The sequence below is a fragment of the Asterias rubens genome, chromosome 9 (assembly GCF_902459465.1).
Source record: "Asterias rubens chromosome 9, eAstRub1.3, whole genome shotgun sequence".
Taxonomy (NCBI): Eukaryota; Metazoa; Echinodermata; class Asteroidea; order Forcipulatida; family Asteriidae; genus Asterias; species Asterias rubens.
In genome coordinates this window covers 3,042,565-3,058,856 of record NC_047070.1, presented here as the reverse complement: position 1 = coordinate 3,058,856, position 16,292 = coordinate 3,042,565, and the positions used below count along the sequence as shown (strand labels likewise).

At 37.6% G+C, this 16,292-nt stretch overlaps 1 protein-coding gene across 1 annotated transcript; it reads right to left on the bottom strand.

The window, feature by feature from the left end:
- Positions 1–285: 285 nt before the first annotated feature.
- LOC117294887 (ATPase PAAT-like) lies at positions 286–5,788 on the bottom strand. The gene is made up of 6 exons (XM_033777435.1): positions 5,730–5,788; positions 4,410–4,541; positions 3,449–3,746; positions 3,088–3,285; positions 2,204–2,709; positions 286–1,626 (listed from the first exon to the last, which is right to left on the bottom strand). The coding sequence occupies exons 2-6, from the start codon at positions 4,511–4,513 to the stop codon at positions 1,389–1,391; spliced, it is 1,344 nt and encodes a 447-aa protein (XP_033633326.1). The 5' UTR covers positions 4,514–4,541; positions 5,730–5,788; the 3' UTR covers positions 286–1,388.
- Positions 5,789–16,292: the final 10,504 nt, after the last annotated feature.

Genomic DNA, 16,292 nt, shown 5'->3' with positions numbered 1-16,292 from the left:
CACTCAACTGAGCGTCTTACTCTGTGTTTCAACCATAGACCGAGTCACTATAGACCTTTTCAAGTGGCTTAGGATTCCGCTCAGGCTCCGTCTTCTCGTATGAAGCCTTGTGCAATTGTCAAAACAACCACTAGTCTGAGCCCAATCTGGAGCCAAAGCCGTGGATTCAAATAGGGCCTATCTCACATTTGAGTGACTAACTTTGTGTTTCGGACATTGACGGAGTCGATGTTGCTCATCCTTGGAATAGTATATATTGTAAATAAGAAAATCAGAAGATGTAAATTATATTTATACTTTTTGAGTTGTTTATTCAAAATGAGCATACCAACAATTTTATTAGAAATGTATGAGATATATTACATTGTCACCTTGATTTTAGAGTAACATTGATTTCTGCAAAAACATTTTCTGGAAAATATTTTCACTGTTGCACTCATAAATATTCATTGTTTGTATAAACATTATTGTTTATGTGTTATATTTTCACATGTACTTTATCTTTTTAAAATAATCCATTCTTAATTGTTATTTATGTCCTAAATTGAGAGTTTATAAAACATTAATTGCTCACTCAAACAAAAAGCTAAATAAAATTTCATTTCATTTAAAGTTTCAAGTTTCAACCGTTTTGTGTCTAACTTTCATGGTTTGTCAATTTTCACCAACACAAAATATCTACACAAAGTATGGCAAGGTCAACTTCTGAAAAGTTTTGACAAATGTTTTTTTTCCACTGCCATCATCTATGATTTGTTATTTATCGGGCATCCAGTCTTTCAGGTGTTGAGTAACAAACATTTCTTTTTGATAAACAAATAATTTTGACACCACTCTTGATCAATAAACTCCATTTACTAGGAGCTCCAAAATATGCAAAAGCAAGTTGATGAAATCCATAGAATCTGCACTAACGTTCGTTAGTTCTGAGCTGATGGTATTATAAAGTTGACATTAGAATGTTCCACATTTTATTTCTCCATCCCATTTCAGCAAGTCAATCAGTCTAATTCCGCTGCAATAGCTTTCTCCTCGTGATTAGCATCCTTTGTTTAGTTAGGGACACATAGTTCAAATTTTCTTTATTTATTGCATATAATATTCTTCCTACTTTAGTCTGGTTTCCCACTTTTTGCCCTTGTGAAATATTCAGAAAAATTGCACGATAATGGAAAAAATAAACCAAAATCCATAAACAAGTGTTTTTCATGAAAATTTATTGTTACTTTTTGCCAAATAAATATTTTGGACACATACTCTTCAATAAATGAGATCCAAAATATGACACTCCTACAATCTGCGCTAACGACTTTTAGTCCTGAGCTGTTGGTGTTATAAAGTTGACATTAGAATGTTCAATATTTATTTCTCTGTCCTTCGCCTGTCTATCAGTCCAATTCCACTGGGATTATTTCCTCTTCGTGATCAGCATCCATTGTTTTATTTCCTCTCGTTCCATTGAGTAACATTTCTAGTTTGTTGAATCGTAAATCAACGTGGTCTTGTAGAAGCTCAAGTTGACGATCAAGCCTTCCCATAATCCTCTTCTCCATTTCACCAACGTATCCCATAAGTCTTTGCTCCACTTCGACCATTCCATTTCTGTATGTTGATTTCTCCGATTGGCTGTAAAAACAAATAATCAGAAATCAATGACCATCTTAAGTTCGTAAGCAACAAACAATTTTTTATTTTACTTTTGGTGACTGTTTATTAGGCATTCTGAACCTAACATAACCAGCTTTTTTGGTTTGCTTTTTTTCCCAAAATTATGTATAAGAAAAAATTCACCAAACAAAATGTATCTTGCTGTTTTGTGCTGTATTGGTAAATCACAAAATCAATAGTATTTCTTGAGTAATAATGCCCTCTCATGATTACAACATGTAAATTATGGTTTGTACATTTGACTCTTTTTCGAGCACATAGAATAGATTATACATGTGCGATAATAGCACTTTCGGAGTACATAAAACAGATGGGCATGTACGACCTTGGCACTGAACAAAATCATATACTACCCAGTGCAAGTAATCTAATCACAATACTTCAAAAGAAATAAGTTAGTGTGTTTTTTTATCACAAGTTCGAGCTTTAATTCTAATTTTTAATCAGACTACAGGTAGACAGTCTTTGTACTTGGAATGAAACTTTGTACAACAAAAATTCTAAAAACATGGTACTAGTATTTTGTTTTCCTCACTTTGTATTATCTGGAGTGTTTGAATGCTCCTGGTTTAATCGCCTTTCCGCCCCACTTTGTCTCTCCACAGTCTGCCTGTCTGCTGCCCTCATTTTACTGACGTCTCTGCACATAGTCCGCAAAGCATTCAACATCTGTGGCTCATCTCCACTCTCCCTTTCTACTCCATTATTCTCAGCCGAACTCCCCAAACTGAAAGACGACATCAGTTTGGAAATACTGTTCATGGTATGTAGGTGATCAGTTGGAAGTGCATCGGCGTTTTCTGAGCTTGATTGCGATCGGTTGTTGGGTGTTGTATCATCATTAACGTTCTGATCCGTGACGACGCGACCTCCAGTGGTGGCGGGGGTTTGTGCCGTTTGTTGCTGGAGCATAGATGCCTTAGAGAAGAGTGACATCATGCCCGCCATGTTGGATGCTAGTGAAGCCCTCGGGTCATTTGACGAGGAGGATAATCTTGTTGCAGCTGCTTGTTGGAAGTCTTCAAGAACTGATGCCTGGTTCTGGGATAGGAGCATAAACAATCATAAGAAAAAAACAGAACTGACAAATGATGTCATGTGCAATGGCCAGGGTGCCCTTTGCTTTTGCTGTGGTGCCCTCAGTAAGGTTCCAATACAAACTTACATTTTCCCAACAGAAGTGTCCCTTACTGGAGGAAAATTCCTGTTCCCCTTCAAGCATTAAGTTCAAGGCATGTACGCAGCGCACATGAGCAACCCTCTTTTGACCTCTAGCTCAGGGCGTCCTACTAAAAAAGACATCATGTGCATGACGTCTATGATATAACATTTAAATTAAAAACTCAGGTCTAGATTTTGTTCTTCTGATTGTTCTTCTTCCCCCTGGACCTTCTCTCCAAAGTTTAGATCACAATTTACCTTCTGGTATTGCTCAACACTCGTCATAAGTTCCTGTACATTGGAAGGCACCGGCTGAGGCAATGTTGACATGATCTCCCTGACCTTTGACATATCAATGCCTTGACCTCCGACCCCACAAGATCTTCTCTCCGTCCTCATGGTGGTCACTGTCAGCTGGACAAGGGTCAGTTGGCACTTCTCCGTCAATGAAATAAACTGTTTGAAAGAAGCAAGAATTGACAAGAAATATTTGAGTATCAAACACAGAGTGGATAGACTGCGAAAGTTTTGGCGCATATTCAATTTTTTCGGAACAAGTTTGGTCCAAACTTCATTGAGTTTATACTGTTTCTTCAAATATGTTAGTTTGCCATCTTACCTTAAGCCTACAGCGTGGAAATGGACTGTCGATTGCTTGATGAGCCACATACGTCACAACATCCAGCTCTCTGTCCCCTTCCGCGTCGTCTTGCCTCTCTCCCTTGGCCGTGGCGCAATAACCATCCAGGTCATCGTACAGTTCAACATGGCGGGCATTGCTAATGACTGCCAGTGACCTGATTAAAGTACAGGAGTCACATGTAAGACGAAGCTCACAGGAAGGGATGTTGTCATCGTTGGTTGAGGGAGGCGGGACTAATTTAATGCTATGTGTGTTCGAGGATGACTCTTCAGTGCTGGAAAAGTTGGAGAAATTGAAAAACAGTGTGTCACGCAACTTTGAATTTACCTTTTGTTAGAAACGTCTGGTTTGATTTTGGCAACACTTTCCTTTAAACCATGTGTTAGGTGGCCAACCGTGCACAAGAATTACTGGGTTTGACTTTGTATATATATATTGCAGGTTGACATAGTCTATCTATCATTCAAAACCACAGTTGATGATATTGATTGGTCAGACAGTTAGGAGGGTTGACTTGTCTGTGTAACTATGCATTCACAATATGAACTCTTATTGCAGGCTGACATAATCATCCAAAACCACAGTGGATGATATTGAACGGTCAGACAGTAGGAGGGTTGACTGTGTACTGTGTACTACACAGTACACAGTCAACCCTCCCACTATGTGTAGATGCATTTACCATGATATCATATTGTATGCTGACATAGTTCAAAACTGCATTTGGATTTTAAATGGTTAGACAGTAACCAAAAAAGGTTGTGAAATATGAAACACTAAACTCCCCTGATTGTGTTGAAAACGGTAGACTTTAAAAGGTAATCAGTAGTTTCAACAACAGTACATGACCTTGCATACTTTTCAATCATTTGAGGTCATGCAAGGTCGCAGCTACTGGTTACTCTTTAGTGGTCCAACATTAATAACAAGTACATACCTCTCATCTTCGTGAACATGACGTACTATACTGTTAACATCATACGGTCCTTGAACATTCCAAAGTGATGACAAACTCACTTTCTGATATTGCTCCATTATCATTGGTTTGATGTTCGTTAACCACAAATTCCTGAAATAAATTTTAATAGTTAAAAACAAAAAGTTGTTATCAGGCATGATAGTGGGTATGGCCTGACAATTTGGCTACTAGCAGAGTCTTTATCTTTCCACCTTCGATAAACTCTGCTAGGGTCGAACCTCAGGCCATTCACAAATTTTTCTGTGGAAACCTTGGTACGTCCTTTCGGTTGGTAAGCAGTTTGCAACAGCTAATTCTATTTCCTCAGGCTGGCATATTCAGAATTCACATCTTTTCCACTCCAATCAATCCTCTTTGGACTAGAATTTGACCGTAATTTAACTTAGAGGGGGATAAAGCGATGGCCGGATGCGACGCACAAATTTAGCCATTGAGTTTACATTTGAAAAGGCAACCCAGAAACTTGGCTCTGTACTCCGTTTGTTTTCCCTCTTAAAAGTTGACAACTGTGGTCGTTGCGCTAGAGAATGACCGTGGCAGATGTCAAACTTTTAAGAGAAAAACGAAATACAGTGCCCCAGTTATTACTGCAACCCAGGGCCCAGTTTCATAAGACAATTAAGCAGAACATTTTCTTTTGGCTGACGAGAATGACTGAGGTACCACCACCAGTGCCACCAGTCACAGCAATGGTAGGTTCTCTGGTACTCCTAGAACTATGAGGTTTCGTACCGCTATCCTCTCCCGTAGTTGGAGACGATAGCTGAACAAAACCTCAGTAGGAGTAGTTCTCTGTTATCCCTGTTTTTGCTAAAGAGCAAGTTTTTGTGTTTACCATACCAGGTTTTAAAAAATTGGCAAGCATAACAATTTTCTAATCATATTGCTTTGCAGAAATAGGTTACCAACCAAAATACATACCATACAGTTTATACATCGTCATTGCTACGACTGGTAGTGGTATCCCACTAAATTCTTGCTTAGCAAAGATATTTGCTAGGCAGAAATCAGCTTAATTTAAACAGCAAATGGGTTGGGTCATCATTAAAAAATAACATTACAAATAAATCGGTGTTTTAAATATTTTTTAAATAAAATTGAGTAAATCTGCTAACGTTTTATACGCGTTTGTCTATCTTATATGTTTTATTGTAAATGAGGACCGAAGGATTGGAGGAATGCATAACATACATTTGATACTTTTACATGCCTGTATTTTTGTATGTTTTACTCAAACAGAGTCCACAAAAAATGATAAAATCAATGACTTCTACTTACAATTTTTACGACAGTCAACACACCACCGCACACCTTCTGTATTTAGTCTGGTTTCCTAATCTTTCATTTAGTGTTCCAGTGTAGAGGACGACCAGGAGCATTTTGCTTGGTGTCAAAGGTCAAGTTATGTTTACGTAGTCTTTGCTTCAGACGTGTATCAAGTGACTTAGTGGCACACTTTTGTTTGGTCGTTCATTTGTGTTAACCATGGAGGGAGCTAACAATGTCCCGTCTTCATACAGACATTTCTTCATATGTTGAAGCATAGCAGTTCACATCGGCCCAATTCCATTGAATCAAACTTGCTTACTCAAACTTGAATCAAACTTGCTTAGCACCGACAAAAATATTGAAATAAATTTACACTGTGATTGGTGCCCCTACCCCACTAAATGTTTGCATAAACGATATTTTTCAAGCAGTTCTGCTTGACAGCTTTACTGATTTGTGGCTGGCTGATCTAGCTGCTTACAATTCGAAAAGTCATGGAAAATTTGTTAACTCTCGATAATTTGACAAAATAAAACGTGCTTTCGCCATCACACCAAATTTAAAAAATCACCGTTCTCGAATAAAGTGGACGCCCTTTGTAATAATATTGGCCTCTTTGTCATTCCCCTGTCATGTATATATACCCATACCTGTGTCTCCTTGTCACTTAACTTGTTACAAGAAACTCTCATCGAAAGATTGTTCTGTCGCCATCTGTCGGCCATATATGGCGTCTAAACAATATAAAACCTGAACAAATTATAGCGACGAACTTAAGAACTAGGGCCCAATTATCCAATTTTGATACACACTGAAGCCGCACCCCTACCTTAAACAAATAATATAGCCAGGTGTGGCGGTTTCAGTCTTCCGCCGTGTTCAGTTTTCCGGGTGACGTAGCCGGACATTTCAACACCTTGTTCGATAGCTTTCCGGCGTGTTCAGTTTTCCGGGTGACGTAGCCAGACAAAAATACCGCCGCGAGTACCCTGGGGAGTACTGTAGTTCAGTGAAATAAAAAAATAACTAAACAAATAAATGAAAAAATAAAAAACGGTAATAAATAAATTTAATAAACTAAACCAGAATAATAAAAAAATCTTCTGATTCTCTGATGCTCGTTCGGTATAAATACTGGATAATTTGCTTGGTCTTCACACCAAATTCTCTCATACGATCCACGCGTTCGCCGCTCGTTGTACTCGTCGTGGACGCCGCCATGACAGCTACCGGAGAGTAACACGGATGACTCAATATATACGGCACTAAAAATGGACTACTTTCGCTTGATATGCGCAGGCATCGCATGACGTAATGTTACCGTATTTGGTCATTCGGAAACTGAACACGGCGGAAAGTTGAAACCGCCACACTGTGCCCCCTAAATATTACGCCATCATTGTCAATTGGCTCGTAACCTTGTCTGGTAAGCGATATTGATTTGTGCTTAGCTACGTTTCGGCTCAGCCTTATAACCAGATCGGCCCAATCCCATCTGGATGAGATTGATGGGCGTGCAAAGCACCCCCTCCCTCCCCATCGATCCATTCAGCAAAGGCCTTGATATACTGACGTGATCTTCTCAAAACCTTCGGAAAAAATGAAATTACCTTTGACAATGTTTATATATCGATACACTTTATTGTGCCCTCCGGCATCATTGACGTTGGGAAGCCCTTGTTGTCAATTATAATCGTGATGTCGCATTGATAGCAAATTAACAACGTTCTTCAAACAAATTCATATAATTACTTTTAATATGTCCTTCAGTTTCAACTCCTATCATCTTGTCAAGATGATATTTCAGCCTTGCTGACAAAAAAAAAACATTATTAAAGCCGTATTGAGTCCTTCAAAACTTTTATCATTATGCACTACATCTTTTAATTATGATCTTCCCGTCAAGTGAACTCAGCGAACTCTCACAAGGGGATATCAAAGCTGGCAACAGCCAATCTCTCTTTCAAAAAAATATATAGCAAAAAAATAGCGCAGAAGATGGATCCCGAAGGGGGAAAGGGTTACTCTCAAGTGCTATTCACACGACAGTAATTTAACTGGGGTCCCTTGCTGAACTTTAGCATGGTTTTAAATTGTAGCAATGTTTGACAAGATTTTGCAAGAGAAATTGGACAGCAGAACAATATTGTTGTCCATTCCACACGAGGTACATTTTGTAAAATTTTAAAACCGTGCTAAAATTTAGCAAGGGACCCGTGTGAAAGAGGCTTTATACATGAAGACCAAACTAAAGAGATTGTGTAGCTGTAGAAAAACCTATAGACAGGAAACTACAAACTTTTCTGTATTTTTATAAACATGTATGTTTTTTGTTGGAGGGGTCTGGGAGGGCACACTTTGATGACAGTTTTTAAAACTTTTGCCTTAATACCCTGGACGGCCCCTGCCAACAAAGAATTATGTCCGAAGATTTCAAATAAAATAAATAAAACTGTTTTCTCCTGAAGACGAGCAGAGCTGTTCGAAACGTCGAGACAGGCTCTTTTCAGAGCCAACACTCCCTCAAAAGAGGGATGTACCCGCAAGTTTACTATTGTTTGTAGTTCATATGGCTTATACTATGCAAAGCTAGACAAACATGTAACGAAAAACAACACAAAACAGACCCATTCGCAGTGAGACAAAATATTAAGTATAAATGATAGGAGCTGGAATGACAATAATGAAACAGAGCTATGCCACATATTATAATGGGAGGGGAGGGGGCCTCGTGATAGTATAAAACATTGTGAGAAACGGCTCCCTCTGAAGTAACGTAGTTTTCGAAAAAGAAGTAGTTAGTTTTCACTCATTTAAAAAAAGAATTCAGGTCCGAAGCCTTTTGTTACAGGCATCTGCTGGTGGAATAACACAAATTAATTTGTGCAACAATTTTTTTTCCCTTCCATTATTCTCTTTCGCAACTTCGAGACGACCAGTGAGTTCTTCACAGATTTGTTTTTTTAAGCATGTTGGGATACACCAAGTGAGAATACTGGTCTTTGACAATGTACCAAAGGTGTCCAGTGTCTTTAATTACATAGGACAATCCTCAGTGATTGGATGGCTCGGGTTTTCCCGTTGTGATGGAAACCTTCTATGGGACTTTACCCATCCGCGGTATAAATTCGAGATTGCCTGCAACAATTCAATCAGCTCAATACACACAAGACTCTGGCCGGTATGGACAGAGCAAATCTCCAAATCTCAACAATGGACAAAGGACACAAGAGGTGTTCTGTTATTTCGTTATTTTGTTATGAAACCTTGAATTGATGAAATTTGTGTGATTAACTGATAGTATCATTGGAATGAATTTGATTAATAGATCTAATTAAATCAAGGCACTCATTATCCTTCAACTTTTACTTAGGGAAGATTGGTGATGATTGGACATTGTGCCTGAGTTAACATCAAGGAGAAAGTGATATGCGAGAGCACTGAGTTGCTTTTTACAAGGGCGTTTGCGTCTCTGATTGGCAATGAGATGAATTCAATGTCAAGCATGGGCTAAATTTCATAGACAACTCGCCCGATCCAAGGCACTTCATACATTCAAGCAATCGCACAACATCGGTAAACAGTATTGTCTAAAGGCCAACACTTCGTGTATCACAACTTACATATAAAATAACAAACCTGTGAAAATTTATGCTCAATCGGTCATAGGAGTCGGGAGAAAATAACGTGGAACCCCACCCTTGTTTCCCCACGTTTCGCCGTGTCATGACATGTGTCAAAATAAATCCGTTACTCTTGATATCGAGAATTGATAATTGTTTTATTGTTTTCTCAAAATGTAAAGCATTTCATGGAATAGTATTTCAAGGGAAGTCTTTCACCATTACCTTCTGTAAACCCTGTAATTTATTTGTAAATTTGTGAACTTTTATCTTTTGCTCTGTTCAGAAAGTGTCCAATGGCTTTAATCTGATTCTTACGGCCTCAAGACACAACTGTTTTGTAAACAAGTTCCATTCCAAGGTTTCAATTCAATTGATTTTCGGAAAGTGAAAGTCTTTGAAAGTTATCAGCAGTGAGTCTACAATTCGGAGTCCTCAAATTCTCTGTCTTGTAATGTTTTAACCTTGGCTGGCGAAGATGCAGTTTATTGGCATTGAAAAACAGCACAACATTGAAGCGACTGGAGCGACTGATGTAATTATTCACGTTGATCAACATCACATAACATTGAAGCAACAAAGCGAAATGACAAGAACGTCCCCGGTTCGAAAAGAATCCTGCTGAATTGATTTGACAAACTTTGCGCATTCTTCGTTTGAAGTATTTCAAATGAACTAGATTAGACAAAAATGAAAGCAGCGAGAGTGTTTACAGAGGAAACATCACTGCCTTCAATTGAAAGGAGAACGAGGTTATTGTTTCAACCTCTAGCCTCCGGCTGGATCAAGTTATCTGATGAGACGATAACCAGCAGAAGGAAAACAACATAACATGGAATTTGAATGTTTTGAATTTGTTGTATTTGCCCGTTTGTGTTTGTGTTTGTTTTAGGTTTACAACATCCCGGTTGACAGGAACTCACGGTCGATGTTCTGCAGGTACCTGTTATAGGTGCACTTAGGGTGTAGTATAAACAAACAAGTTTACAAAGAATTTAAAGGTAAAGTATGCCTTGGGTTTTTAACCGTTCGATTGTATTAAAGACACTGGACACCTTTGGTAATTGTCAACGACCAGTCTTCTCACTGTGGTGTATCTCAACATTTTATGCTTAAAATAACAAACCTGTGAACATTTGAGCTCAATCGGTCATCGAAGTTGCACGATATTAATGAAAGAAAAAACACCCTTGCCAGTCGAAGCTGTGTGCTTTCAGATGCTCTCGAAACCTAAAAATCTAAATCTGTGGTCTCGGAATCAAATTCGTGGAAACTTATTTCCTTCTCGAAAACTACGTTACTTCAGATGGAGCCGTTTCTCACAATGTTGTATACTTTCAACAGCTCCCCATTACTCGTTACCAAGTAAGGTTTTATGCTAATAATTATTTTGAGTAAACACCAATAGTGTCCACTGCCTTTAATCCTTTTTGGGATATCGCCGAACATCCGGAGTGAATAATTTCAAAGCATGAAGAATAATAATCCCTAAACGCTTCTCAGATTAAAACTCTGGGTCATAAAAACTGATATCTTTCTTTATACATAACCAAATACTTCGAAGTGAAACGTTTCTCAAAATGCTTTATACTAAAGGTGCTGTAGGCCTTATAACCTAAGGTTTGGTATTGCCATTGACTTTAAGAGTGATTAAAAAAACGTATATCCTAAGAAACTTCATGTGATTTAATATGCGAATTCCCCGGACTTTCGCTTGCCTTTAAAGAAGCGTTACAGAATAGGAGACTTTCCAACACTAGGTGGCAGCAGACATACCGGGTAAATTTCCATTGTTTACGTAGTTCTGAACATGCGCATAATTCTGAGAACAATGGATTGTACCCGGTAAGTCTGCTGCCCTCTATCGTCCCAGAAAGTCTCCCATTGGTAAGAAACAAAGATCGTGAAGATCACAGATTTACATAAAACTTACACGGTCTAATGATGATTATAGTATAGAAAACATCCCTTGAAATATTCCTGTCTGAAATTTCATATTTGATGCGAAATAAATATTCTAGTGTCGCGTTTGGAGTTTATCGCTCAGTTAGCGTTTTATTCATTTTTGTTTTGGCATCGATGCAATGCAAAATTTGTAATCGGTTTTTCACTATTCTCTCGTGACCCAGATGGCCGAACTTCTACAGGTTTGTCAGTTTATATATATGCTGGATTACATAAAGTGCTGACACTGCCAGCAATTCTTTTGCTAGCAAAACCAATTTTGTAATGTTCCTTTAAAATAAAGTCTGGCCATAAAACTGTTACATTCATTTATACATATAACCCACTTCTTGTCATTATCTTTATCATAGCCTGAACATCTGACGTCACATTTTATATACGGCCTTTAGCTTTCCGTCTGTGTTTTGATTCGTCCGAGGTGATGTTTGTCACCCGCATCACATTACCTCAGAGAGACCAATCAAAACACGGATATTGAAAGCTTACATCGCTGCACATTTTGTCCAATGAAATCATCCATTGAAATTATTGAAGGCCTATCCAATGAAACCACTGGTTCTGAAAAGGAAGTACCTATACCTGTCTGTATCCTTGTGAATAAGACAGGGGACCAGTCTACACATTACATCGCGACCAAAACCCCCGGGTCAGAATTCTGTTCTAGTTTTTTTTCTAGGTCAGGCCGATCTTGTGAAAGTGTGTTGTTTTGACACAGATTCCAGTAATTTTAGGAAATAAATACGGCCTTATGCAAGGTTTCTTTTAAAGATAACAGAAAAATATTCCCTATCCGGGGTTTTTGTTTTTCTTTTACGAGGTTGTTTTTATTGTACTCTTCGAATTATTTTTTTCATCGGTTATTTGAAAACGTCCGAGCTTATAATGTAAGAGCTGTATATAAGAGACCTAGTAGCATGTTAGGCTTTAGAAAGAGTCTGATTTTCATTGTTGATGGTTTTTTTAATTACTGCCTATGAGGAGAGTACTATATCTTGTTATTTCTTTTTTAAAGTCGAATCGTCCGTTATTTGATAAACGTCATGAGATTTCCGTGATGCGGGACGCAATTTTTTTTATGTATACATCAAACTGCACTGTCGTTGTGCTTTTCAATGGGAACTGTTGCCTTTCTCTAAATCGATTCCAAAAAGTGAATCCATTAACAAAACATCAGGAAACTTTTGGATGATGGCAATTCTGTCCAGAAAAAAAGCATACGGGACGTTCCAACTGTTCAAACATTTTATGAGTAATAACCAATAGTGTCCAGTGCCTTTAATGGGAAAATATGGATTTGTATTCGGTCGAAGGGACACTAGAGGAACTAAATTCACGTAGGCCTATTGAGTATTTTACATGCGTCTTGCAGTTTGTGTCAAGGTTTTTTGTTTGATGCAGCCATGCGGAAGCGATTACAACTCTTTCCTGCCAAAATTTAGCCTAGTGAAATACTGTAATATTGGGATAAATACGAGTTTAACCCATTTATAACAAACGCTCGAGGACACGGCATTAAATCGTTAAATCAATAAACGGTAGTAAAAATTGTAGTGAAGTGCGCTACGAATTGATGTAGGTCTACAAAGGTTGTACGTCTCAAAGCAAACCTGGAAAAGGAGACACGTACTGTAACCCTCAAGTATGAAATCCAAAATATCATTATGCCACACTCTTTAAAAGGTTAAGATTGTAGATAAGATAAGATTGTAGAAAGCTTCCCTTCAAATGAGTAAAACAATGTCATGAAAACAATTTTCGTCTCAGTGATCATGAGAGAAAATTATATCAGCATATAAAACGTTTTTACCAGTTATGGTATACCATTACTTGTGTGTGGTTTTACATGCTAAAACTGAGACGAAAAATATTTCCGTGACATTGTTTAACTCATTTCTCAAAAACGACTGCCCCATAGCAAGTAATATTCTAAGGTAAGCTTTCTACTGTTCTTATATTCATTTTTCTTTTGTGTAGGATGTAAATCTGTGGCCATTGTGCGAAAGGTATCTAAGGCCCTTGAGTTGTTTTGACAATCTCGAGCAAAAGTACACGACCGTAAAAGCTTCCTGATCAGCAGGACTCCGAGAACCAATAGGATTAAGTTCCATTTCATTTTTTCCGATATCTGTAAAGAGTAAACTTTAATACATTTATTTCAATCTATATGTAAATTTGGCCTGCGGAACAAAGATTATGCTATAGCATTCATTACCCACATGACCCAAGGGAGTTTAAAAACGATAAATGAATTTATGAAGTTGTTTTGTTCAAGTCAAATTTTGATCTATTCTGTGAGGACTGTTTTTACCTAAGGTTTTTTTTAATCATTATTTTCTCTCTCTTAATATTTCTTGCACAATGATTTAAGTTGCCATATGATTTGGCAGATGAACTTCGTAAACCTCTTTTTTATGACGAATCCTCCTGAGAAATTTGTAGTTAGGTCCCCTACAAAGTCTTTTTGCAATTATGTTTTTCTTTGTGATAGCAATCATAGAAATATTGTCCCTTTTGTGTATGAATACTCTTTTTGACTGTCGATACAAAAATGCATACGTTAATAACTCTGCATTTTGTATTTTATTTTATTTTATTTTAATACATATATAAATTTGAAACCGAAACAATTTTGTTTTAGCAAACTTCTTGCATAAAGTTGCAACAAAACTTGCCTAAAACGAGCAGACTGTTCGAAACGTCGCGACCGAGACCACACCGGCTCCTTTTAGAGTCAACACTCCCACAAATGGAGATTAATTTTACATTTTAAATTGGTTGTATACCAGCAAGTTTACTATGTATGTATAGTTTCTCCATATTTATCCACACCATGCAAATCTTCAAACAATACTTCAAATTGCAATTGATTGACAGTATTGGTGTTTTTAAAGCAATTTTGCTTTGTATTTACTTCACATCTCTATTAACTTTTACTTCTCTTTTGCATCTCATAGCGCTTAGATTGTGATATGCGCTCTACAAAAATGAATGGTTCATTCTCATTGCATCTATAAAGTTACAAATGTTGCTTAAAACAACATTATTTTTAGTTGAAAGTAATTAGGCCTACACTATGAGGTCGTTCAACTCATGGTCGGTTTAACTCATGACACATTTTGAGAGCGTCCACAACCAAAGAGTTATAAAACTCGTCTTATCCTGAGTTAAGACGAGTAACTTGGGATTAATCTTAAGGTCTGCATGCTACAGTGCAGGGTTGTGACTCGTCCTACGTCCAAAGATTGGTCTTAAGTTAGGAAGATTTTTGTGAAATCGACGGCACTGGGGCTACTTTCAAAAAGCACGAAAATAGCTCCCTTATTTTACACATGTTACTGGCCAAAATTTTATGCCATATACATTGTTTGTGACTGGTATTTAGCTGTTGTTTACTTAGCATAACAATTGAGTGGAGTCTTGGCCGGTAATCTGATTTTACTAATAAGCAAGGAATTTTTTTTTTTTTTTTTTGCTCAAGAAAAATTGTGCACTTCAGCAGCTCTATGAAATTGGGCCCAGAATTTCTGCTTGTTCTCACCCAATCTATGCTTTGCTGATCTATCTAAACACTTTTGTTACACGGAACGCTGCATCTCTTTGAAACTCCTTGTCTGCTGCACGTTTCCCTCTACCCACAATGTAGACTATTTTAAGAGGAATACCAATTCCTAAATCCTGAGTTATGTTAATTATGGGTTTATTTTCCTGAAGCCCCTCATTATACCAATTCCTCCATGATTATACCAACAGTATACTGCAGTAGCCTTTCCTGGTTTGGAGCGAACTTGAATTAAACAAGAAAAAAATCACAAACTAATGTATGTTAATATATTTAAAAATTTAAAGACGCTAGGGCAAATTTTAGCCTCGAAAAATGAGACTGAATTTTTAAATTGCTCGATTCAGTTCAGGAAAGTTAAGTTTTATTTAAGGTACTGCTTGAAAATACTTATGGTGTAATTGATGGGTTTCACCATCTATGGTTTCACGTCATGAACAAACAATAGGGGACTTTTGGGACGCTTGGTGGCAGCAGACTTACCAGGTAAAATCCATTGTTTTCGGTAATTCGCGCATTACCTGGTAAGACTGCTGCCACCTAGCGTTCCAAAGTCTCCTATTTTTAGTATATAGTTATTTTGGACATTTTCCCTGGCATGAGAAACTTTGTGTACCATTTTTGTTTTGAAACAGTAGGCCTTATCATCTGTCCAAAAAAATCATCCTTCCGGCGAAAATCAGGCTATGCATGCAAAGTGACAAGACTAAACTGCCTCCACACAGCTACATTTCACCGCTGAAGAGATCGATTTCCAGCAACGGATGGATGGTGTTAGAGATAAATCCACAGTAAAAGGATATCTTAAGGCAGAATAAACCACGATGACGCTGGAAAGCCTCATTGATGGTTTAGGGAATGGCACATCAGAGTGTGAACAAATAAACACTTACGCCAATGTCCCCGGTAGAGAATAAAGTGTTTCCCTACCAGGGACATTGGCGTAAGTGTGTAAATCTTCACTTCCGTCCATTCGGTGAGCCTTAAAAACCCTCAATAAATCCATCACATATTTAGCTGGAATATTGTGATGGACATGAATCTTTTAAAAAAAGCTGGCTATAAAGCCCATTTCACACGAGAGCTTTTTATCCAACATATATTGCGAACAAAAAGTAAGGAAACTTTTTTCAATCCTGTATATTTGTTCTTATTTAATACTCTCTTTGTATATGGTATATATCATTGCAAAGCTGAACTGTTCCTCTTTAAAATGATACCACAATTGCAATGATTACATGTTGCTGGACTTGGCCACGTTAATGAGAATGAGACAAAGTCACAAATCAAATGTGCCAAAATTAGCAATTTTGTGTTACCGTGTGAACAATCAAATTGACACTGTAATTCAAACAAGCAAGACAACTTACTGATCTTAATCCACTTTATTGAGACAAGAAGTTTGGTATAGAGCAAGACAACTTA

Excerpts from the sequence above, each read along its gene's own strand:
- LOC117294887 (XM_033777435.1), bottom strand. The coding sequence starts at position 4,513 with ATGATAATGGAGCAATATCAGAAAGTGAGTTTGTCATCACTTTGGAAT. Across the intron at positions 3,747-4,409 it reads CATGTTCACGAAGATGAGAG|CACTGAAGAGTCATCCTCGA; the intron begins GTATGTACTTGT and ends CAACTTTTCCAG. Across the intron at positions 3,286-3,448 it reads TTCCACGCTGTAGGCTTAAG|TTTATTTCATTGACGGAGAA; the intron begins GTAAGATGGCAA and ends TCTTTCAAACAG.